The 26,777-nt window shown below is 41.7% G+C and overlaps 1 protein-coding gene across 1 annotated transcript; it reads right to left on the bottom strand.

Annotated features, from left to right (window-relative positions):
- Positions 1-448: 448 nt before the first annotated feature.
- Positions 449-22,895, bottom strand: Aasdh (aminoadipate-semialdehyde dehydrogenase). Its single transcript, XM_051198292.1, has 15 exons — positions 22,734-22,895; positions 20,887-21,154; positions 20,110-20,230; positions 19,471-19,772; positions 17,145-17,337; positions 13,014-13,255; positions 12,525-12,631; positions 11,929-12,101; positions 10,877-11,069; positions 8,272-8,387; positions 6,353-7,130; positions 4,185-4,348; positions 3,367-3,489; positions 1,970-2,101; positions 449-1,037 (listed from the first exon to the last, which is right to left on the bottom strand). Exons 1-15 carry the CDS (start codon positions 22,804-22,806, stop codon positions 630-632), a joined length of 3,393 nt encoding a protein of 1,130 aa, XP_051054249.1. The 5' UTR covers positions 22,807-22,895; the 3' UTR covers positions 449-629.
- Between the last annotated feature and the right edge of the window lie 3,882 nt (positions 22,896-26,777).

Genomic DNA, 26,777 nt, shown 5'->3' with positions numbered 1-26,777 from the left:
CTTGCTCCTTGGGGCTTGATCAGTCTGTTAAAGAAGCCAGAAACACTAGGACAGGGGTGGCACTACCCAGTGGGGGGATTCTCTCCATCAATCATTAAGAAAATGCTCTACAGGTTTGTCTGCAGCCCAATCTTATGAAGGCATTTTTTTCCTTCAGTTGAGATTCCCGACTCTAAAATGACTAGCTTGTGTCATGTTAGCATAAACTATTCAGCACACCATCACACATAATTAAAAGTGCTACAAAATACAGCTAGTGTGGGCTGGAGAGATGGCTCAGTGATTAAGAGCATTGGTAGTTCTTCTAGAGGTTCTGAGTTCAATTCCTAGCAACCATGTGGTGGCTCACAACCATCTATAATGGGATCTGATGCCCTCTTCTGTCATTCAGGCATACATGCAGATAGATATCATATACATAAAATAAATAAATCTTAAAAACTTACTTAAAAAACCCACAGCAGGTGTTTTATCCTCTCTTCCTAGAAGTTCCTGCTGCTTCCATAGGAAATAAACATGGCTGTTCTCTACTGAAGTACAACAAATCCCTTAACCAAAATAGAATCTTTACTATAAAACCAGCCATGTAGCTTTACAATGATGTTTCCAACCATGTCACACAAGTATACTTACAATGAGTGCACTTGATTATTTTTATCCCCACACAATAAATCCAGACAGTAAATGTAATTATTTCTGCACCCAATAATAAGCATCGATTCCCAGACCACAGGAGAAGAGAAAACTTCTCCAGGGAATTCATACACACTTCGCAGCTTTCCACTCTGAGACTCAAGGATCCACAGTTTCCCATCAGTAGATGCAGCTGCCAGCAATGTTTCACTGCTACAGCTCCGGTTACTAAAGGCAAAGGGTGTTGCATACACTCTTGCTGTAGTCTCAAATTTCCACCGGAGGTGGCCTTCCATGCTACAGCAGTAGAGAAAGCAATCATGGGAACCAAAAAATATTTCTTGTTCTGCTGCTGAGATACACGGTGATGAAAAGACTGGTCCTCCAGCAGAGATGCACCAAACCTGTAAAGGAGAAGAGGGGCCATTATCAGTCATTTGTCATTTGTCCAACTGCAACACTTCCTTAAGTCTGCATGGTTCCATCACACGGACAGAAGACAACCTGGAACTCCATACACCAAAAACAATGCCAGCATCCGGAAAGTAGCATTCTCACACTAGATTGCTCCAATGTAAAAAACCAGGGCAAGATACACTACAACATTACAATTTATTTTGAGCATACTTGAGAATTACTACTGGTATGTTCACAGACACTGTGTTTAAAGAAAAAAATGCATTAGGTCTTCAATGTATATTATTAAAAATAATCTTGGACTGGGGGTAGAACTTGGCCTTGGTTCCAAACCCAGCTCTAGAAAAAAGAGAAAGGGAAAAAAAGGTCTAACTCAAGTTTCCAAATAAAGTGAGATAGAACTGGACTGAAGACAGTTTCAATTTAGAGCTTTAAACAAAATTCTGTATATTGCCAGGTGGCACACACCTGTAGTTCCAGCATTCAAGAGACAGGAGGCTGGAGTGATGGCTCAGTGGTTAAGAATGCTGCCTACTCTTCTTCAGGACCCAGGTTCAATTCCCAGTACCCACATGGCAGCTCACAGCTGTCTGTAATTTCTGTTTATATATACATTATATATATATGTATTAAAAAAAAAAAAAAAGACGAGAGTTCTAGGGCAGCCTGGTCTACACATTGAGTTTCAAAATAGCAAGTGAGACCCTGTATCAAAAGAAACTTAAAAATTATAATACATACACACACACACACACATATTGTGGTACATATAAACATCTAGAAAGACAGGAAGGGAGGGAAGAGAAAGATTCATCAAAGGGCTAGGAATGCAGCTCGATAACAGAACAGCCACTCCCTGGTTCAGTCTCCAGTGTTGGAGGGGTACAGGTGGGTTACACACAGAGCTGGATCATCCCACCTGTTCTCCTGAGTGAGTGAAGCAGCACAAGCTCCCATCCACACAGCCGATGCAAATGTACTGCTGGCAGCACCGAGGGGAAGAGAAGAGTGGCTTTCCACAGGAGTGCTTCCAAACTACACTCCCAGTAGCCTGTTGTGGCCAAAGCAATTGACAGCACTGAAAATCACTTTACTAATTAAGTACAATTACAATTGTGAAGTTACATTTATTTACTTGTGGTTTGTTTGTTGTGTGCATGCACATGTAGGTGTGTCTGTACATGCCACAGAGCACACGTGGAGGCCGGAGGACAACTTGTGTCTCTCCTTCCATCATGTGGGAAGAAACCTGAACACAAGCTGTCAGAGATGGTGGCAAGTGCCCTTACCTGCAGAGCCATTTTACAACAAACTGAAAATCTTCAAGGCACACACACACATAGAAAATCAGTGCTACTTATGAGGGCTAAGACAAAAGTTCAGCCTGGAACATGAAGCAAAGCAAAAACTAACACAAAAATCTAGCTTTAAGTTTCTTTTAGTTTTTGTTTTCCTAGGTTTTTCAAGACAGGGTTTTTCTGTGTAACCCTGGCTGTCCTGGAACTTACTCTATAGACCAGGCTGGCCTTGAACTCAGAGATTTGCCTGCCTCTGCCCCCATACATACACGAATGGTGTATGTATGCCACCACTGCCCAGCTAAGATCTAGCTTTAGAAAGGAAAAACAATTTTAAAATTAGGATATTAACAAGATCATACCTTACAACAGACAAGAAGCTTTTTTTTTTTTGTTTTGGTTTTGTTTTACTTAGTTTTTTGCTTGTTTATGTTTTTTTAGGGTTTTGTTTGTTGTTTGTTTGTTTGTTTGTTTTAGAAAGGGCCTCACACTATGTAGCTCAAGCTATCCTGGAACACTAAGCAATTCACCTGCCTTTGCCCCCATGCACTGGGATTGAAGGTGTTCACCACTGTGAGGGACAGACAAGAAGTCCTTAACATGACTGAGAAAATCCTGTTAAAAAGGTTAGAAGTAGAGTCAGGAGAGGATGTTAATAATGAAGTATGCATGTTCTTGTAGATGACCCAGGTTTGATTCCCAGCACTCATACTGCAGCCAACAACCGTCTATAATTCTAGTTCCAGGGGATCCCATACACTCTTCTGACCTCTTCAGGCACACGTGTTGGATATACATACGACAAAATGCTTATATACATAAAGATAAATAAATCTTTTTAAAGGTTAAAAATAGATGAAGAAACAAACACAATAAAAACATGAAACTCATGTTTCAATCACTTCAAGTGAATTCTAGCTCATTAATATATTGGATCATATTTAACTGAGAAGTACTCAAACTGTCAAAAATCAAAAATAAAAATAGGTAACAAATCAACACATTACTGAATACCTACAGGGTTTACAGCCAGTAAGAGTCCCTGCAGTGTAGCACAGTAGAGGTGATGTGGACTCAGGCTCAAACATGGAGAAGAAAAGAGTGCTCCTCCGCATTTTAGCTTCCAGACACACTTCTTTTCCTGCAAACAGGAATTTGAATTAATTGGGTGGTGCCTATTGTTAACAAATCCATACACAATATAGCTAAGTTTTGGTTAACCTCAACTTTCTGTTTTGTTCCTTCTGGAGGTGCTAGGATTGAACCCAGAGCCTTGCACACGCTGCACAAAGGAGCAGCTGTTAGCCTCTAGGAATGAGGTTTTCCTTCTCTTCTCCCCTGCCCTCCCTATTCACTCACTCAGAATCCTCCTGCATCAGCCTCCTCATGCACCACCATTTGAGGTTAAGTTAGGACAGAGGAAGCAAAGGACATCACTGATAACTGATAACACAGGAGTATTTCCCCTTTTGATCAACTGGTGTGTTGATCAAAATGTCTTAAAATATTTTTTTTGATACATTATATTCAAAATAAAATTATCTCTCTTCCTAATCTAAAACTGTTAGACATCAATTACTCAACAACCTTGTGCCTATATCTGTCTCTGTCTCTGATTACTTGGCCAGGATGGAGCCACAGGAAACAATTCATGAGATTTACACAGCTGCACTACTTTACTACATTTACTCACTGTTCACGAGCACATGTGGGTCTATGAATCATAACTTATCACTTCTTTCCAGACCAGATGTTATACTTGGGCTATATTAACACCTCCCCCAGACTCAAGCATCTCTGTGTTCACAGTACAACCCTGATGAGGGGAATTCTTACATAAAGGTCTAGAGCATACACATGCTGGTCATGAGATCCGACATAAACAAGTCCTGTGGTAGGATCCATGGCGGGCGAGCTTTTCACAGCATCTTCAGTAGTAAATGCCCAGTATTTTTCTCCACTATTACTTTTTAGAACATAAACTAATCCATTATAACAGCCTACAGAGAGAAAATATAAAAGATGAGACTGAGATACATTAATACAAAATACTGTTTAACTGATGACGATTTATATTCACGCTCTTCTTATATATATATTTACATCCACTCCTCCAATTTAGCTTTCAATGAACATAAAGCAGAAACTGAACAGCTGTCACTCTTGTAAAACCCTGACTTAGTGCTGGTGCGGCAGCACACATCTCTAACCCAGCCCTGCCCTTAGTCTTCTGAGTGCTGGAGATACAGGTGAACATCTCTACATTCAGCAGTCTCTTGTTTTTTAATAGGAATATGGGCCAGAAAGACAGTAAAGGCACCTGCCACCAAGCCTGACATCCTGACCCCAAAGTGCACATACACACCACACTGGAAGAACTGGATTCAAACTCATCCTGGCTATGGCTGTATAAATTACCTGGTATCACGGAGCCCCAGGTTATTCTTCATACAGTTCACACAGATGCTCAGAGATGTTTGGGAAAAGCTAATATTAATAACAACAAATGTCCATTGGGCATGTCCTATGCATCAGGGCTTTTTCTTGTGAGACAGGGCTGTTAGCCCAAGCAGGTCTCAGGTATCCTACTGGGGAGACCTTCTGATCCTTCATCTTCCACTTCCTGAGTGCTGGGGTTAGAGGTGTGCATCATCCATCATACCACCTGGTATATACAGTGCTGGGATTGAACCTAAGGCTAGGCAAGCATTCTACTGTTCAAGATACATCCCCAGCCTACTTTTTCAAGTATTTTAGCATAATTATGTGCACACATATGGATAGCAACATGGAAGCAGATTAACTAAAGGGGCAAGTTTTCTAAGTTATCACATGGCACTATTAGGACTTAAACCTAAGAGCCAATATTCTTAGTAACTACACTGAACTTTTCCCAAGCGGTGGCCATGGATGAGAAGGTAGTTCTGGGAGCCCAGACCTTGATGCAGAAATTGTAAAAACCTGCAAGTGAAGTCACAACAGACACATGGGCACACACAGTCAGGCAAAGTGGATGGAATCGGAGGACAGCCATTTAGGATGGCTTCACTGCCTACATCTCACATGGTTCTTCTGCCCATGGTCAGGTCATTGCTTGAGATTCAATTTCTTAGATACTTTCTGTGTTGCCATCATTAACTAAGAGCTTCATTTTTGCCTTGCAGTACAATAATGGATCTTAGGCTCAATTAATCCTGCCCAGAACGCTTTATAGTTGTCATGGGTTTAAAATACAGCCACACATTCTTAGATGTTTTTATAGAAATGGAGACTAATTGTCTCCACTGAGCATGGACTAGATCTAGTGATTTATGTTTAATGAACACAATTAAGCAAAAATAAGTCTCCAGTTTTAGAGACTACACTCTTAAAGGTACTCTGTGGCTCCTATAGCTCTCTCTTTTGGGTCACCCACTCAGAGTGAAGTCAGATACCATGTCATGCACATTTCAGACAGCTACAGAGAGGCTCATGCAGCAAAACCTGAATCTTCTCAGCAAAAGAACAAACTAAGAATGGAGTCCCTGTGCTAACGGTGCTGTCTGTGAGCCATCTTGGAAGCAGTCTACATAAAGCCTGTAGTGCCACAGAAGCATGAGACCTCGATCATCAGCTAAGTGCCTCCACAATCCCTGGCCCAGGGATGCTGCTGGGGGTCAGTAGGTTTCAATATCACGTGTTCCACAGGACCATATTCTATTACTGTTTCCATTTTCCCCATAAGAAAAGAGAGATTGTAAGTCCAACAACCTGACAAAGTCACAGAGAATAGGAATGCAGAGCTAAGTTTATATCCAGGGCCTCAGTTCCCAAACATATGTACGTGTGTGTGTATGTGTGTGTGGTGTGTGTGTGTGGTGTGTGTGTGGTGTGTGTGCGTGTGTGTGGTGTGTGTGCGTGTGTGTGTGTGTGTGTGGTGTGTGTGCAGTGTGTGCGGTGTGTGTGTGTGTGTGCGTGTGTGGTGTGTGTGTGTGTGTATAAAAACCTCAAATTCAGAAACTTACCCACTACAATAAAGTTTCCACACTTAGACACACATGCTGAGGATTCAATTCGATCTCCCAAAAGCTGCTCCCATCTCATCTTCCCAGAGTAAAGGTCAACTGCCTTCATTCTGTGGGAGTGGGAGCCAATATACACGGTTGTAGATGACCGATTGACAGCTGCTATCACGATCAGAGGGGAAGCATCTACACATTTGCCTGTGTCTGATCTCCACCTCTCTCTCAACACCATCGCCTTGACCCCTACCTCGGGCTTCCCCTCCTGAGAAACCGGTGGCTTTTTCAACTTTTCATCAGGAGCTGGAAGACTTAAGCCTTTTGGTACTTGAGTACTAGTCTGTGGAATTAAATCCAGAGGACAGACTGACTCAGTTAAAAGCCTCCAAGAGCCCAGAGACAAAATCTGACTCCCTCTGCTCAGAGCAATCAGAGCATTCATCTCACTGTGGTGGGTAAAGGGTAAGGCAGACTCCAGATGTGCAGGCTTGCCACTGGCTTCCTCTGGATCCATGTCACTAAGTTTTCTTTTTGTGGTATAACCCCGGTTGACTTTCAGGTCCTCGTGTGTAAACACCGTCTGAACGATGTGGTTGTAAACCTCTAAGATAGGACTGCTGAGAATACGCTCCAGGAGTCCAGGTATGGATGTGCCAATGAGTTTTTCAATCTCATTGAGGAGCCATGTGGACTTCAGGGAGTCTCCACCACTGTCCAGGAAGACTGAGTCATCAGGAACTTCCAAAGTATCTTCTGGATTCTCAGGGAGACTCAGAATAGACTACAGTAGACAGAGGAGGGAGAGGCATGGTAAGAGGCCCAAACCAAAGGACTTCACAGCAGAACAAGCGATACAGAGCCGACAGTACCAATAACAGACACCATAGAAAGAAGCTAACAGTTAAGCTAAGTTAAAAATTATTTTCTCTATTCTAATGATCATCACTATACTACCAACTCTGTCACAAATTCACTCTATAGTCTCTAAATACCATTCCTTTTAGAGCAGTTTTCCTATCATAAAATAAGGAAGTCACAGAAACATCAGCTTAACCAACTAGCCCTTAAAATCCCCACAGCAGATAAGTGGAAGTATTACTAACCCACTTCATATAATTCAAACTGCCTTTACAAGTGGAGTGATAACAATTTAGTACTCAGTGTTTAAGACTAACCAAATGCATCCACTTCACAGAACCATTCAGAAAAATCTACATCTTTTGTTGTTGTTTTCTAGACATGGTTTTCTCTGTGTAGTCCTGGCTGTCCTGGCACTCACTCTGTAAACCAGGCTGGCTTTGAACTCACAGAGATCTGCCTGTCTCTGCCTCCCAAGTGATAGGATTAAAAGCCTGGGGAACATTTTATAAGAAAATTTGCAGGCCGGATGGTGGTGGCCCATGCCTTTAGTCTCAGCACTCAGGAGGCAGTGGGTCTATGAGTTTGAGGCCAACCTGGTCTACAAAGCTACACAGAGAAACCTTGTCTCAAAGAACAACAACAACAAAATTTGCTTACCTATTGAGATACATTTTAAAATGCCTTAGATAGAAATACAGAGCTATTGCAAATTTCTCAGGGTTAACGACAGAACCCAAAATGCAATGGCCAGCCCACCCTGTAGAGCATGGTTTTAGCATGGCAAGAGCATAGGCACTGCATTACCATTCCCAGGGAAAAGTCATGTCAATAGGCAAGCAGACACCAGCACCTTTTAAATTAACTCACTTTCAATGCATTACTCTGTGAAACATTTAAACACTCTAACCTTTACTATATACAAACTGGATTAAGGAAGGTATGATACCTGGCACCTGGGCAGCAATAATATTCTTAAAATATTTTTACTGGTTTCCTAGGGATACTAAAATTCCCTACAATGCATGAATTACAGAAATAAATTTTTATTTAAGAAACTGTACCTTCCATAAATGCTGTAAATTTCCCCAAAGTTCCTCTTTTCCATGGATCTTATTCCTAGGCTGTGAGTTTATGTAGTCTAAATACATCTTGTTTAACTCAGAAACATTAATTTTACCTTCATATAAGAGAAATAACAAACATTAAAATAACATGTAAACTTAATTGGGCAGCTGTGGGTGTAGCTGAGCAGTAGAGCATGTTTTCGGCACATACACAGTCCTAGGCTTGACCCCACCCTATAAAATAAGCAAATAAATTCATTTTGCCTGATAACCACTGGGTGTTCATTAGTCACACATTCTTCCTTGTAAAGTTTAGAAATCATATAGGACAGATAATCAATTCTGAAGGCCAATGCTATAAAGATTATAATGAGTAACACCCAAGAGGGAAGGAGAAGTTTTTTATCTATGTTAAAAAAACTCTAGACTAGGTATTGAGGGAGAGAGACAAAGCACCAAATATGAGTGAGGTACAAGGAATGAAAATGTCATAATGGATTCCATTTTACTATGCTAACTAAATGCATCTAAAATTAAAAACAAAAACATGAGGAGTAAGTAACAGAACAATTACTCCTTTTTGAAGTATGTGTTAAATAAAAATGTCATGAGTAAGGAACTGTCAATAGTGTATATACATGCATATACATATATAAAACTTTAAAAATATTTTGTGTGAGCTGGGTGGTAGTGGTACACACCTTTAATCACAGCACTTGGGAGGCAGAGGAGGGAGGATCTCTGTGAGTTCAAGGCCAGCCTGGTCTACAGATCGAGTGCCAGGACAGGCCCCAAAGCTACAGAGAAATCCTGTCTTGAAAAACCAAAAAATAAAAACTAAATTTAAAAAACTTGTGTGAGTGTGTGGTCTAAGTACAGCTTTTGGGATTTGACTCTCTCCTTCTATCCATAACATCAAGTAAATTATCAAACCACTAGGCATGTGCAACAACCATTTTTGTTTGTTTTTTTAAGAAAGAATTTCTCTGTGTAACAGCCCAGGCTGGCCTTGAACTCACAGAGATCCACCTGCCTCTGCCTTCCAAGTGCTGGGATTAAAGAAGCGCACCACCACCACCACCACCACCACCAGGCCATGCAACAACCATTTTTACCAGCTGAGCCATCTCTCTAGCCTCATACTTTTTTTTTTTTTTTTTTTTTTTTTTTGAGGAGGATCTTACTATATGTAACTCAAATTGGTATCAAGCTTGATAATCCTCCTACCTCAGCTTCCCCAGTGCTAGGATTACAGGTATGTGGCACTGTGACTTGTAAGGGTATATGTTTTGCAGCCTGGGCTAGATAGTGAAATCAAGGCCAAAGGGGTATATAATTTGAAACTAAGTAGTACCAGGCAGAATTTCAACTCCACCGCTGTGATAATTTATTTTATGTGTCAAATTGATTAAACACTGTTTCTGGGTGCATCTATAATGATATTTCAGGATAAGATTAGCAGCATTTGAACCAGTGGACTCACTAAAGGGGACTGTCTTCCCAAAGTGGCTAGTTATCAGCCCAACTCTGGGAGGCCTGCACAAAAAGTAAAGGAAGGGGGAAATTAACCTCCTCACTGTGTGTGCTGGGAAATTGTTAGCATTTAGGCATCTGCGCTGGTCTGTCCATGGGGTCCTGAAAGGATATATCCTCAGCTGCAGCCACTAAGAGCACCACCTGTCTACATTCACCATGTTTTCTCTTAAGAAGTGGGCCTTGCCTGCCTTCTGTCTTTCTCTCTTCCTAGCTGCTTCTTTCTTTTGCTACTCTTGTCCCCAGGACTAGCCTGTGACCTCCTCTCTGCTCCTTCCCTCTCCTCTTCAATACACCTCCCATGAGAGCCCTGTTTCCACCATTTCTTTTTTAAATTATAACAGAAATGCCCTGCCTGCAGGGGCTCCCATTTTTCAGGCTCAAAACTCAGAACTACACTCCCAGCTTTCTTAGGAAGACAGTCACAGTCATAGTACCAGACCTTTCAGTCTCTTGAACCACATCAGTCTGTTCCCTACAATATTTTTATATCCATCTAAACATTAGTTCTGTTTCTCTGGGGATCCTTCAGAAATACAACCCCTGATCAGCTGTGATGGCTGACCTTCATGGCCAACCTGACTGGGCTCAGAGTCACCCAAAGGGCTGAGGGACACCCTTGGGCGACGTGCTCTGGAGGATGAATGGAGCAGGGAGAACCATCTCGTAATACGGGTTGGGGCACAGAGGGACTAAAGGAAAGGAGATAGCAGACAGCCAATCTGAGCTGTTCACTGCACCTTTCCATCCATGGTAGACAACAGACAGACTATGAAGCCATGAAGCCATGAGCCCATTTCTTTCCTCCCTTAAGTTTTTTCTGTGAGGTATTGTCCAGAGATGTCCAAGTAATTAATACTCAGCACAATGAACTGGGGAGAAACTGCTTATCAGAATACCATTAGCCCACAGGAGTTTCTCAACAGGAATGAGTAAGTTACACAAAGCAATTACAGGGGTCTACTGTAATTAGTGCTAGAATCGCAATAGTACATTTGTAGCTGTTAAATGGATCTGAGTACCACTAGTGTTTCTCAGCACTGAACACAGCTGCTTTAAGTCACTTTACCATGGCATGTAAATGGTAGAGTGTCAATCAACACCATGTCATCTGGGAGGGCATGAGTTGGAAGATGTTTCTGCAACTCTTTAATGATGTGGTCCTTTACTAAACCAACTTTGGATACAACGAAGAGAATCAGCTTTTCCTGATTATACCATGTAACCGCACAGGAGTCCACCTGGTCAAGTTCTTCAGCCACCTGTAAGAAAGATTTCCTCATTTACTAATGGGGACATCTACAAAGGGGCTCCTGAATGCTTGGATTTGTTATGTCTAAAATGAGTACAACTAAATTAACTTCCAGAAAATACCTGACATTTTTTTTTAATTGCTTGCTATTGGTATCTACTACTAACAGTTACCATTTTCAAAAACAAACAAACAAAAAAAAACCATTCCAAAGCAAATAAACCAATGTATTTTCATAGCCACTTCCTTTATTTTTATGTATGTGTGCCTGTGTGAGTTTTTGTGCACCACGTGAATGCAGGTGCTAGAGGAGGCCTGAGGGTGCTGGATCCTCTGCAACTGGAGTTACAGAAAAAGGCTGTGAGCTGTCTGACGTGGATGCTAGAAGGCAAAACCTGGGTGGATCCTCTGCAAAAGCAGTAAGCACTCTAACCACTGACATCCATCTCTCCAACCCCTTATTTATTTTAAAAATGGCCATCTCAGGTGGGTAGTGGTGTCGCACACCTTTGAATCCCAGCACTAGGGAAGCAGAGGCAGGTGGAGCTCTGTAAGTTTGGGGTCAGCCTGGTCTACAAAGTGAGTACCAGGATCAAAGGCATTTGCCACCATATCAGATAGTGATTTATTTTTTAAGATAGGATCCTGCTATGTAGCTCAGGCTGGCCTTAGGCTCATAACCCTCAGCCTCCTGAGTGATGTTCACAAGCATGCATCACCACACCTAGCTCCATATTTTTATTATAATTAAGTATGACTATAAAGATGTGAGCTTTAGATGGTACCAATCAATAATCTGGCATAGAAGTTTGGTGGCAGCTGTCTTTACTGCCTAACACACCAGTAGATATTTAATGTAAGTGCTCTACCTGTTGTACAAGCTCAAGGTTAAGACGTTTGCCATGACGCTTGATCTGGCTGTCCTTTCTTCCCAAGAAAAATATCTCTCCATCATTCACAGTCACAAAGTCTCCTGTGGCTCGCATGGTGCCAAGAGGCACTGTCATTTCATCATCAAGAAAACATACTCTGTTTTCCCCACCTTTCAAAGACACAAACCCCAATGTCATAAAATTAATTTATCATTATCAAAATCAAAGTACCTCTAAAACTCTATATCTAAGACTCAAACCTTCACTATATTAAAATGAGGAAATACCTAAATGCTACTACCTATGCTACCTGATAAAATTAAACATAGAAAAGGGTAAAACTATTTTTAAAAATATGTATGATTTTTAAAAAATCCTTAGAATATTTCTAGATAGTTTTGTCTACAAGAAAACTTTATGTTTCTAAATTATTGGAAACTGCATGTGAAATAATTTGGGTAAACACTAAATATCTCCTGATTATGTAAAGATTAAAATTTATCACTGAAAAGTGCATGCTACATTAAAAATAAATCATGAAATAAACATCTGATTTTTCTTTTTGAACAATCAACCAGGAAATATACACCAACCTAAAAATACTTGGCCGGTGCCTTCATGAACTGGGGAACCATTTGTGTCTCTGACTTCAACCACCGTTCCAAGTAGTGGAGAACCCAGCTGCACAGGAGATTCATGTCTGTGAAAACATAGCCCAGAACATGCTTAAAATTCACATGTGAGCAGACTTCCCAGTTTATCAAAAGCACACTACAGCAAATAAAGACAAAAACAGTTTATGGTACAATTCAAAGACCGCCAGAGGAAATGGTTTAGCATAAAGGATATCTTGTGTTACCTGTTCAGTCACAAAAGGGTGTGGCAGGATCTTATCACCAGTTATAAGATTTTGGATTCTTAACTTGAAACTGTGTTAAAAATTATCACTACAGTACCTGACAAATTGTCCTGGCACAGGGCGTGCTTAGGATGCACCAACCATCGCCTTTAACAGCCATCAAATACATCTTCCATCCCCCAAACAAAATTCTTAAATCCCTAGTGTAGAACAAAGCCCTTACTTTACAGGAGAATTAAGAATCTCATCCGGGATCCTGTAGAACATCGCCCAACTGGATACCTCTGTGATACCATAAATGTTAAATATTCGTGTTTTATTGCCTTTGCCTCTCCAGCTTTTGAGAATAGTCAGTGAGGGGAAGGCTTCCCCACCGAGGGCTAGCACTCTCAGAGAACTGTGTTCTGACAAGACAGTGGACTTGAGGAGCTCACAGCCAAATCTTCTCAGCAATGTTGGCGTTCCCTGGAAACACATTAAAATCACTTAGTTTTCTCCTTCCTTCTGTAAGCACTATAATAATTCATACTTGTATTTGGAGCCCATATGGACATTGAAGCTGTGTTTTTCTTTTGTTTGTTGTTTGGTTTTTTTTTTTAAAGATTTATTTCTGTGATAGAAACTGAACCCAGGTCCTCTTCAAGAACAGCATTTGAACTTGTAATGGGTATGACAGCAAGCACAAAATTTATGGAAGCCCAAGCCAGAAAAAATCCCAGTATGGAGAGGGGACTTAGGCACAATGTCCCACCCCTAGCCAAGGAGCTACTGGCAACTGTCAGCTGCTGAGAGGGTCAGTTTTCTCTTAAGAGTGTAGCCCTAGTAAACTGACCATGTGTCAGTGAGAGGTCACACATCCAAGAATATTTGGGCTGCACAAATCAGCCTTTGTGGAGGTTTGAATGAAAATGACCCCCTTAGGCTCATAGGGAGTGGTACTATTAGGGGGTGTGGCCTTGTTGGGGAAGGTGTGACTTCACTGGAGGAAGTGTGACACTGGGGGTGGGCTTTGAGGTCTCAGATGCTCAAGCTGGACCCAGTTTCCCTCTGTCTTCTAGCTGAGTGCTGATCCAGATGTAGAATTCTTAGCTGCCTCTCCAGCACCGTGTCTGCCTGAGTGCCACCTTACTTCCCACCATGACAATAATGGACTAAACCTCTGAATTGTAAGCCAGCCCCAGTTAAATGTTTCCTTCTCAGCAATAGAAGCCCTAATGCTGGGGGGGGGGGGGGAGAAACACAATTGAGTAGGTAGGGAAGAAGACTATGAAGACTCAGGGAGGGAGGGTGAACATGATCAAACAGGAATGAAATTCTCAGTAAAAAATATTTTTAATGATGGGGAAGGTATGGTATGTGATGAGCATGAGTGTACACATGCAGGCCACAAAAGGATATCCAGTGTCTTCCTCCACCATAGGTTTTTGATCCTGAAGCTGACCATTTCAGCTAGGCTAGATGGATTAGTGAGCTTCCAGGACCCACCTGCCTCAGCCCCGACACTGAGAGTCAGGCATATGTGGCATGCCTGGATTTTATGTGGGCACTGTGTTGTAATTTAAGAAAAGCAGTGCACGAGATAGAGATGCCATGAGACAGGGTTCAAGCAGAGGAGTTTTGTTTTGTTTTTATTAGAGAAAGGGATCATAAAAAGGGAGAAGGGGAGGAGGGAGACCGGCCTCCAGAGACAGAAGCAATAGAAGGAAAGAGGAGGAGAGGGAGGAAAGAGGGAGAGGAGGAGGGAGGGAGAGAGGAGGATGGGAGGTGGGCAGGGCCCTTTTAAAAGGTGGTGGTGCTCTTAGTGGCTGCAGCTGAGGTCGTATCCTGTCAGAACTCCAAGAACAGGCCAGTACAGATGCCTCAATACTAACATTCCTCCCTTTTTATTTATTATAAAAAGGTAAGGAGTTAGAAAGGGGTAGCAGGCAGGGATGAGGACACCATGTACTCAAAACTACTTCTTGCTGACCTGGGGGAGCCTTCGTACATCTTTGGGAGACCTGGGAAAGTTGGGGTGCTAACCATGTCCTGGAGTAGCTGGCTGTTTCACTTCACTGTCCAGGCTCTGTGGAACTGTCAAGGTGCCTCCTGGACCTGGTAAAATGTCGTTCTTGGTGGGTCCAAATCGACTCCCTAGGACTTAAAGTACCTGATCCTTTCCCATACATCATCACAGCATCACCTGGACATGTTTGGTTATATTGGGCCTCCAACAATATGGGCAACAGCTAGTAGTCCTGCAACAATAGCTGATTATGAATGGGCCAGTGGGTCTCCAAAAAACATCCCAACGGGAGCAAGGAGGTATACATGATGACACAACTCCCTTGAGTGAGGCAGAGAAGACCCAAGGGTCTGCAATTGCTAACGGCCCCAGTTAAATATTTCCTTCACAGCAAAAGAAACTTTAAGTAAGACAGCCTTGAGGGGAATTCAGAAAGGGCCGATTTCGAGACAGGCATAAGCCACCCAGTGAGTGGTCACTCAAAGGGTGGAGGCCACGGGCTCTGAGTCCAAGAGAGGCATAGTTACCTGGTACCACGACTTCACGAAAAAGACAGAAGGCAAAAAAGGTACTGTGCTCAAGAAAAGGAGCCTCATATCCAGCGGAATGGTCAGAAGTGGATAACACCACCAGAGACCCAATAGTTGGTATTGAATGGAAGGCAAAGCAATCAGCAAACGAGAAAGCAGATTTGTTGCAGGTGGAAGAGATCGGATTTATTGAAGGAGAAGCAGGTGGGTAGGGTCCCAGCATGAAGTGATTACAAAGTGCTGGGGAGTGGATCTTATGGTGGGCTTATTCCACATCAGTGAGGCAGAACAGAATCCAATGGCTTTTATCAAGAAGGATCAAGTGAGAAAGGCACAGGCCACCTTGGTGATTTGTCGATCAAGGGACCAGACCAAAGGCCCAGAGGGTCCCAGACTGGCACAGGACACCCAGTGGATCATCACGAAAAGGGCTCTCTGAGAGCCCAAGAGAGCCATGGTTGCCTGATACCAGGACTTAACTAGACAGACCAAAAGGCGAGAAACCAGGCTCGAGAGACCAGAGGAGTCCTCACTCGTGGTAATAGTGGGGAAGATGGAGGGGCTCACCAGTCATGACGATTTTGGATAGAAGGACCCAGCAATCCGGAGAAGCGGGCTGTGGTATGTGAACCACACTCCAGGATCCTGGGGTGCCTCAAGCTGCCTGCGGGCAGGAGGAAGACACCAGGAGAGCCTTTCCCGGTCAGGGAACCAATGTTGTAATTTAAGAAAAGGAGCATGAGAGAGAAAGATGCCATGAGACAGGGTTCAAGCAGAGGGGTATTTTATTAGGGGAAGGGATCATAAAAAGGGGAAAGGAGAGGGGGGAGACCAGCCTCCTGAGACAGCAACAGGAGAGAGGTATGAGGCGGGAGGGATAAGGGGAGAGGGAGAAAGAGAAGAGAGCCAAAGACAGAGAGGGAGAGAAAGAGAGAGGAGGGTCGGAGGTGGGCAGGGCCCTTTTAAAAGGGAATGTAATGAATGTGCACAGGTGGTGCTTTTAGTGGCTGCAGCTGAGGGTGTATCTGTGAAAACCCCAAGGACAGGCCAGTACAGGTGCCTGAATACTAAGACACTGGGGACTTGAACTCGTGATCTCTCATAAAAAGTGCTCTTCCATACTAAGACATCTCACACCTCTCCAGTTCCATATCCTTTCTTTGTTTTTTTTTTTTTTTGTTTGTTTGTTTGTTTGATTGATTGATTGGCTTTTGCTTGTTGGTTTGTTTTTTTGAGACATGGTTTCTCTGTGTAGTCCTGGCTGTCCTGGAACTCACTTTATAAACCAAGCTTGTCTTGAACTCACAGAGATCTGCCTGAATCTGCCTCCCAAGTGCTGAAATTAAAGGTGTGCACCACCACCACCCAGTTCCTTCATTTGTTTTTATCTACATGACTCTATGTAGCTCAGGCTGACTTTGAACTCACTATGTAGCAGAGCCTGGTCTTGAGCTCCTTATAGGAAACCTCCTAAGTATTGATATTACAGCAGATGTTAACACACCTGATTCTTAGCCACTTGTAATGGAGTAATTAATACTAGCTTTTAGTAGGAAACACAATGTGAGAGAAGATACCCCAACAGCACATACATAATCAAAGTCAAGTTCCTCCACCTGTACTACAGGTGAATGCAGTTTATAATTCTCTAGGCATGACTAGATGATTTCTCTTTCATTTAACAATAAACATGTGCCCTCGTAAGGTGGCAGCCTTTGATGAGCTACTAGGAAGAACTACAGAAATACAAAGCAGCCTCTAAAACATGCAACATTAGAGGAATGTAGAAGAAAACGTTTCTGTTGCTACCCAAGTGTACCTGCAAAACAGTCACTCTGTGGCAGGAAAAGAGAACGTCAGCTAATTTTGATGGCAGCACTTTGACAGAAGTTGGCACGATAAGCAGACAGGCCCCACTGGACAGAGAAACAAATATTTCCACCACAGATGGATCAAAGGTCAGAGGTGAAGCCAGAAACAAAACATCTTCTTGAGTGATGTCAAAAAGTAACCTAGAGACAAACAACATAGTGGTCATAAGAAACACCTAAGCCTGAGTAAGCACAGACCCCAAAGAAGCATTAAGTAGGGACTGAAGAAATGGCTCGGGGGTTAAAAGCACTTCCTGCTCTTGCAAAGGACCCAGGTTCAGTTCCCAGCACCCACATGGTAGTTCACCACCATCTGAAATTCTCATTTCAGGGAATTCATACCTTCTTCTGATTTCCACAACATATATGCAAGGAAAACATTCATACACATGAAATAAAAAGATAAATCTAGAGGAGGAAATCAGCATCAATGTCATCATCAAGGAGAACACATTTTTCTAGATGCTTCAGACTTCATTCTTCAGATTAACCAAACCAGCCCTGTTGATCCTTAGAAACCCTCTTTACAAAGAGCAGGACTGAAAACCCTTAGCAGGGTGTAGTAGCGCACACCTATAATCCCAGCACAGGGAAGGCAGAGGAAGGGATGAACCTCTGGGAGTTTGAGGCCAGTCTGATCTACATAGTGAGACCTGTCTCAAAAAATTTAAAAATAAATAAATACATAGAAGAAAGCCCTTTAAATACCATTTCCCCCTCTTCTTACCAGACAGGCTTTATCATCTGTGACTACCTTGTGATATGTTGATTTAGATATAGTGAACTACAACCTCCAGAATTCTCTTTCTACTATGCTTTCATTTTGGCTTTGATTTGTATTTTTGGTGTTTTGTTTTTCTTTTGTTTTTTAGAGACATTGTTTTGCTATGTAGCTCTGGCTGTCCTGGAACTCACTATGTAACCCAAACTGACCTCAAACTCACAGCAATCCTCCTGTTTCAGCCTTTCAATAGCTAGGATTACAAATGTGAATCACCAGCTATATGGGTTTCGCTTTAAGGGGGAAGTTAGAAACTAGAAGGCTGGCAGCTGCCACTTAGTAAAGTACACACTCTGAGAGTTGTAAAGTTGAACATTCCAGTCCGCAATCAGCTGAGTTTTATCAAGCCAGAAATGGCTGGATTTCTCCTTAGTGAAAAACCAAACAGGGCCAGAGAGATGACTTTCATGGTCCAGAGCACACTGCTGCTCCATCACCTACGGACAGTTTGGTCCAGCTAACTCCAGCTCGAAAAGGCAGCAAAGTCTCTGGTCTCTGCATGCACATAACATACTCACAAGTAGATACACACATACACACCTCATTAAAAACAAATTAAAGTAATTTGTAAAAACAAGCAGCAGCTGCTACTGGGTCTACAGTTAATTTCTCACCCCACCTGACTGTGTTTTCTGACTATGCTGTGGACAGTCTCATGCCTGTGGAGCTTCAGACTTCGATTCTCTCTTAGCTGTGTACTCTGTGGCCTCCACACTTTCTCAACTGGGAGCCAGTTCTTTGTTAATAATCCACTCTTATATTCTGATTTCCTTTCAGCAGATTCCTTCTGTTTACTTTTCATTTTATTTCTCAAGGCTGTGTGTATGTGTGTGTGTGTACATATGTGCATTGTTGCACATATACAAACATATAAGGGGAGAATGTTAGCAGCCAGAAAATAAGAACTGGAGTCATAAGCATTTGTGGGATGCCCAGCTTGTTACATGGGCCCTGGGATCAGTACTCCAATCACACATGCACTCAAATTTGATTTCTGTCTTATCATTTGTGTGTTCTGTCTGTTAACAAGTGCATGCCTTGTCTGAAGAGGACTAAAGACAATATACAGATCAAACAAGACAGATTCACTCATCAGTTATTTAGGATTATCCATTTAGATCAAGATTTACAAAGAACAAATATTTAAAATTACTTTTCTTTTTTAAAATGCAAGATTTTGTTTGTTTTTGTTTGTGAAACAGGGTTTCTCTGTGTGACAGCCCTGGCTGTCCTGGAACTTGATTTGTAGACCAGGCTGGGCTTGAACTTAGAAAGGTCTGTCTGAATCCAGAGTGCTGTGAAAAAGGCATGAGCCACCACTGCCTGGCTAAAATGTAAGATTTTTATTTTTCTGAGATACAGTGTCTCTCCACAGCACAAACTGGCCTCAAACTTGTAATCTGCCTCTGCCTCTCAAATGCTGAGATATCTGGGGAGTCCCACCACACCCAGCTTAAAGCACAAATTCTAAGGATTCAAATGACAGAACTGACCGGAAGTGCTGGACGTTTGGTAGTATGCATGCATGAGGCACTCTGACAATCTTTGGCGTCCCTGTGGTCCCCGAGGTATGTAGGACATAAGCCAAGCAACACTCTTGCCGAATGTCCATATGTGGCTTCTGTTTGCTGTTGTTCTCAGAGTTCATGCTGGTTTTTCTGTCATTTATCTCTTCTCTATCACTGAGCACCATCACCTCATCATTTTCCCAATGAAGTCTGCAGAGCACCAGGTCCTTATGCTCCACTGAAACTGTGTCATAGTTCAAAACTGTTTCATGTGAAGATTTGAATTTCTGTTAGAGAAGATATTTACAAATATTAACATGTTAATACAGAGAACGTTTGTTTTGTTGTTTGTTTGTTTGTTTTTTGAGACAGAGTTTCTCTGTGTAACAGCTCTGACTGACCTGGAGCTCACTTTATAGACCAGGCTGGCCTTGAACTCATAGAGATCTGCCTGCCTCTGCCTCCCGAGTGCTGGGATTAAAGGTGAGCACCACCACTGTCCATCAGAGATCACAGCTGAGAGAACTCATAAACTCAAAATATTCTTTCTTTCTCTCTTCCTCTCTCTGCCCCTCTCTCCCTCCCATTTCACACACCTCCAAAACACTTAACTCCAAGACTTACATTAGCCTGCTTTTTTTCAACGAGAACATACTTCAGACCACATTTTTTGATAAAGTGAGTTGATAATGACGGTGGTGAGTCTGGATCAATGGGCGCATAAGCTGCCGGGACCTGAAGAATCCTGAAGGACATGTGCAAGGTTAGCAGAGTGAATGAACTCTCCTATGAGTACTTTGCTGTCTCTGCTTCATTGTCCATCAGCAGCTCACAAGCTTTAGGGTCATGCCTAAGCATCCAATGAACATCTCAGGTATTGTAAAATTCTATTCTAACTTCTTGTAACTTGGGATTGGGATGTAGCTCAATTGTAGAGTTTGCTTAGCATGTACAAGTCCCTGGGCTCAATACTCAGCATTGAAAAAAGAGAGAGAGAGCTCTTAACACTCAATATTCAGAAATACAACATTTAAAAAGACTTAGCAAGGGCCTGGAGTGATGTGTTAGTGGTTTTCTTCTATCTAACAACAGTTATATAATGCTTTAGCTGGTTTTTAGCTGGTTTTTTTTTTTTTTTTTTTTTTTTTTTTGACAGACAAATGAGGCTTTTATACTTTGGAGATATTTAAATATTCTATTAGTGAAAACCTAAACTAAATGATTAAAATAATTAAATAACTAAAAATAATAACAGGATAAATGTGTACTTTAACTCCTTTAGAAAATTGACAAACTAATGCAAAAAAAATCCAACAGTAAACAGAATAGCTTACAATGTACACTATTTATTAAAAACTATAAATAGCTTAGAGTAATATCAGTTCATATTAGAAATATTACCCTAAAATCCAGGAGGGTAAATTTATCCCAGGTTGACAGTAGAGACCGATTTCCCGAATTCCTCCAAAGTCACAGTGTGTTAGCAGAAAATTCGATAATTGTGTAGCCTCACTCAGCAGAGTCTTGTAGGTGTAACACACTGGAGGCTGGTTGTTGCCTTCATCAAAGCATACAGCCTTTCTGTCCAAATACATGGAAGCAGCATGGTGTACCAACTCTTGCAGAGTCATTGTGCTGAGGTTTGTCTGAACACCAGTGGCCAAGAAATCTACAGAGAGAAATGTTAGGAGTTAGGGGAGTAATTGGGAGGTGAGGAAGAATTGTGTCTACTAGCAAAAATGACTATATTATCTGAGGGTCTATGTCAGTGACAGATGTATTGCCAGTGTGACCCCAAATTCTATCCCCAGCACTGTAGAACAACAAATTGAAAGGAAGTGCCCAGATAAAAGCTATATCTATGTTAAAGATTCTGCAAGGCAGGCTGACTGATGAAAATGTTATGAGTCTGGAGAGTTGGGATGCTGCATACTCAAACTATCTTGGGATATCTTGACAGGTTTATTGCCCGCCCGTGTTGTGGGATATCTGTACACTATGTGAAGATGTATTTTGCTGTTACTTGTATAATAAAAAACTGAACAGCCAATAGCTAGGCAGGAGGTATAGGCAGGATTTCCCAGGAGAGAGGGAGAGGAGAAGAATCTAGGCACAAGGAAGCTGCCAGAAGACATAGAGAGAAAACAGGATATGCAAGATGGAAAAGAGGTAATGCTATGTGATAGAATATAAATTAAAATAAATGAGTTAATTTAAGTTATAAGAGCTAGTTAGGAACAAGTCTAAGCTATATGTTGAGCTTTCATAATTAATAATTGTTCACGTCATTTTTTTGTGAGCTAACAGTCAAAGAAATATCTGTCTACACACCTGTCTACCCCAACATCCTCAGTGACTGTCAGCTGAAGCCTCTGTGGAGATAAGTGCCACAGCCTAGCTTCCACAAAGCCCAAAGCTAAGACTATCATCTGATAATATAATATGGCTTAGAATGCCATTTTCCTTGATTTGCTAGAATCTACCTACCTAATTCCCATCAAAGGATTTTGAAAATGCCTTGTTTTTTTTGTTTTTTGTTTTTTTTTTTTTTACTTTCCTCTGTCTTTCAATTATACAAGCTCACAGTCTGCTTCCGTGCTGGGACATGACTTTTCAGGGTAACCTAAACCTTTGCTCCTAGAACCTGATCACTTATATTTGGTTCATAATAAACTATCTCTTACTGTCCTTAAGGTAAGGGCAGTATTTTATGTTACTAAAACAAAAGGCTATATCAAATAAATATAACTGAAGCTCTAAACTTACAAAATACCTATGGCAACTTTACTGAAAACAAAGACTTAAAAAATTAATTTGTTAGTGGGAGGTGGGAGTGCATGTCTTTAATCCCAGCACTTGAGAGGTAGAGGCAGGTCGATATCTGTGAGCTCAAGACCAGCCTGGTCTACAGGCTAGTTTGAGATAGAACTGTTACAGTCTTGAAAAAATAATAATTTGATGACAGTTGAACCAATACTGAACCAAAATGTAAAAAGAATATACATTTTAAGAATAACTAATAAAGGGGCTGGCTGGAAAGGTAGTTCAGAAGTTAAGCACACTAGCTGCCAAAGGACTGAGGTTCAATTCTCAGCATCTCATGGCAGCTAATAAGCATCCTAATTCTAGCTCCTAGTAATCCTACTGTCTATTCTGAACCCCGAAATGAATATGTACACATATATGCATTCAGGGAAAACATTCATAGACAGAAAATAAAAATAAATAAGTATTTTTTGTAGATTTACCTTGTGTGTATGAATTTTTTGCCTGTATGCCTGTTGGATCCCCTAGAACTGGGGTGGTAGATGGCTGTGACATACCATGTGGGTGTTGGGAATTGAACTCAGGTCCTTTTCAAGAGCAACAATATCTTAACCACCGAGTCACTGCTCCAACCTAAAATAAATAAATCTTTATAAAAAAAATTTTTAAAGTATAAAGAATTAATACATTTAAATTTAAAGCACATCACTTAATTTTTTACTTTCCTCCAGTTTTTGTTACAAATTAATATAAAGTGGTCAAGTTCCTATATGGTGACTTTAAAATAACTTATATAAGTCTACTTTTAAATTCCTGTGAGAATTAAAGAAGACAAAAATCTTTTTTTTTTTTGGAAATGATGGAGATTAAATTCTGGGCCTCAAGCTTGTTAGGCAAGCACACATCATTGAGTTATTTCCCCAGATCCCAAGTCAATCTGTAACAGAAAAACAAACAATAAAGATTTCTCATTGGACTATCCAATTATAGCCCACTAACTATAAAACAGTGTTTATCATCTATCATGTTTTAAAGACCTTTTAAAATTGCAAGAAACAAACTCTTCACAACTATTTCATGTAATTTTTGAAGTGGCCAATAGATTCTTTTACATTTAGGTCTTAAATATGGTATTAGGAGTTAGTGCAGCATTAGACTATGCCAATATGTCCTTGATTGCCAAGCCAACCCTTTAAGTTCAGCAGGCAGAAGGCAGAGGCTAGCTTAGTCTACACTGTGAGTCCCAGACCAGGTAAGGGCTACATAATGAGACCCTCTGTCAAAAAAAATTTGGTTTTTAGATTAAAAGTTTCAAATAGTATTTCATTAAAAAAAAAAAAAAAAAAAGCTAGGCATAGTGGTGTATGCCTCTAATTCTAGTTGGTTAATCCCAGGCACAGACGGGTGGAATGAGGCCAGAGACCAGCCTGGTCTATATAAAGAGCTCTTGAACAGCCAGGGAGATACATAGTAAGTTCCAGAATAGCCAAACCAAACCAACCAACCACTGGTGATCAACACTAAAAAATATATTAGAACTATTTTCTTTGAAAGCAAAGATCTTCTGAATCAGAGAAGATCAAGTATCCTATTTTAATTAGTCTAGTTCTTTTTTATTTATTTTCGTGTGTGTGTGTGTGTGTGTGTGTGTGTGTGTGTGTGTGTTTCGAGACAGGATTTCTCTGTGGCTTTGGAGCCTGTCTTGGAACTAGCTTTGTAGACCAGGCTGGCCTCAAACTCACACTCTGCTATTCAAGTGCTAGGATTAAAGGCGTGTGCCACCGCCGCCCAGCAATTATTCCAGTTCTTTAATTGTACTTACTGATTCAAAAACTGAATTAATTTTCAAATGTCATTTAATTAACATCAAGTTGATTAAAGAATGGGGCTTCTTAAACCCTTAAAATTGAAAATGTCCAAAAGGGTGCCAAAAAAATGAAATGTGATTTCTAAGTATCAAATTTAAAAATAGAAAATAATTTTAATACAGATGGTATTGATGGTATTTTTCAATAACAATTTTATGTTTGTTTTTTCTTTTGTTTGTTTTTGCTTTGTTGAGACCGGGTTTCTCTGTAGCTTTGGAGACTGTTCTAGAACTCACTCTGTATGTAGACCAGGCTGGCCTCAAACTCTGAGATCCGCTTGCCTTTGCCCCCAGAGTGCTGGGACTCATGTGCCACATCGACCTCCACCCCCTGGGCATAAATATTTCTATAAGTACTAACTTTTTCAATACACCTGCTATTTTTGCTTGCATATGAACCAACTAAAAGATTTCCTTAAATACCCAATTGTCCACATTATGAATTAATTATACTTGTTTTTTAAAAAGCTAGCCTGGACCTGGAGATACCTCTCAGAAGTTAAAGAGCACTTGTTCTTTCAGAGGACCCAGGTTCAATACCAGCAGTCCATAGTTCCAATTTTGGGGGATCTGACACACTCAGAAGATATCAGGCATAAATATGATGCACTTACATACATGCAGGTAAAAACACCCTTATGTAGAATTTTTTAAAAATCTGCTGGAAAGTTGCTTTTCCTCCAGAAAGCAAACACATGTATAACTGTTCTTACAAGAAAATGTAATTCAATAACATACTTCACAACAGTGGAATAACAGGGCCATAAACTAAGTCCGTAAAGAGAGAAAGTGTCATTTTTACAAAAACTTTAAAACTCACCACACAATAATCTGTACAAGTAAGTTTTTTTACTTTGAATTTACAAGTTCCCAGTGGCAAAATTCATTCAGTCTTGTGTAGGTTTTCATTTCAGTTACTTAATTTAGACATATGTATTTCTTTCTCTCTCCAATAAACAGCATCACTTATTCTATGCTCATACTTGGGTCAGCTAGATGGCTTAGGCGATAAAGAAACTTGCCATCACCCCTAAAAACCTGAGTTCGAACCGTGTGGCCCACAAGATGGAAGGAGAACCAACTCTTGAAGGTGTTCTGTGACTTCCTCAAGCATGCTGCTCCCCACAAATACTTCAATTTTAAATACATAAGAAAATAAAAACGAGTCAACTCTAACTTTTTAAAGGGGGCCTTTCAGCACCAGCAAAAGGACAATCTAACAAGATTCCGGGTTATACCTTCAAGCTTAAGCGGATGTAAATGATGCCAGTTGTTGGTGACCAAAAAATCCTGCTTTTAAGATAGATCTCTGTATGTATTGGGCATAATAAATACTGGTAAATTATCCATCTGCGTCTAGATAGACATCACGCAGCTTTAGTTGACAGTGCACCTCGTGCCTTCCAAAAATCTTTCACTGGCTCTCGGGGCCACGCTAGGAGGTGGCGAGGAAGGTGCACTGCATTTCACTGATGGGCAGTGGGTGCAGGCGGGTGACCCAGGACACCACACAGCGCGAATTAGCTTGCCAGGCCCACAGGTTCCACGCCGGCCCGGGAGGCTCCCGAAGTTGGGCGGACTCGAAAGGAAGCAACCCTGCCTTCTCAGCACCCCACGTCCCATGGCTCCTGCCCCACCTTTTCACAACAGCCGAGTGCACTTTCTAGCGAGCAGCAGAAGCCCAGCAGCCGTAAAGCTACCTCGCCACCGGGTCTCGCGTCATCTTCTGGCGCCAGTGACGTCACACCAGCGTCGGGGGCATGGGTCTGTCAACGGGGCTCCGCCCAGATGCGCCGCGTGATCCGGAAGGGCGTGGGGACGCGTTTGTGGCCAAAGATTTGGTCTGTGCAGGCTTAGACCTGCCTTACGATACACTCCAGGCAACACACTTGACTGTTTCTATGTGCGCGCTTTGCATGAATTTATGTGCACCGTGTGCGCACAGGTGCGAACAGATTCCCTGGCGCTACTGTCACTCTAGGTTGTGAGCCACCACGTCGGTGCCGGGACCCAAAAGGGACCTCTGGAAGGGCAGTGAGCGTGAGCCGCACTCTCCTAGTTCCTTAAATGGGGGTAAAAATAGCCCAAAAGGCTGAAGTGAAGAAACCACCCCCAAATTCGAGCCAGTCTGAGGTGAACAGCGCTCTCTAAATCTAAATACGTGTGTTTCCAAGGGCGACAATTATTACAATAAGCGTGAATGGTCATGTAATGGGCTACTGAGCTCCAGCAGAGAGGAAACGAGCAGGGAATTTTGTTTCTGTGTTCCTGGTGGGAGGTGAGAGAGCAGATGAGCATCCACCAGAACCTGAAAAGGCACAGGGGTGTGTCCTTGTCTCCTGAAGGACAGAAGCTGCTGTACCGAACCTTGCAAGAAATACCCATTTGGAAACAGCATTTTCCCAGTGTACTGAAAGCATCTCTAAATGCCTTGTTAGTGACTTTGTTTTTTGTTGTTGTTGTTTGCTCGTTCTAGTTAGCTTTCTGTTGCTGTGATAAAGCATCATAACCAAAAACAACTCGGGGAATCAATAGTTTATTTCCTCGCACTCCACTACTAAGAGAAGTCAGGACAGGAACTCAAGGCCAAAATCTGGGGACAGGACCTGAAGCATTAAGTAAAGAAATGCTGGTTACTGGCTTACTCCCCATGGCTTTC

The sequence above is a fragment of the Phodopus roborovskii genome, unplaced genomic scaffold (assembly GCF_943737965.1).
Source record: "Phodopus roborovskii unplaced genomic scaffold, PHOROB, whole genome shotgun sequence".
NCBI classification, from domain to species: domain Eukaryota; kingdom Metazoa; phylum Chordata; class Mammalia; order Rodentia; family Cricetidae; genus Phodopus; species Phodopus roborovskii.
Note: the sequence above shows the minus strand (reverse complement) of the source record. Positions and strands in the feature narration are given on the sequence as shown.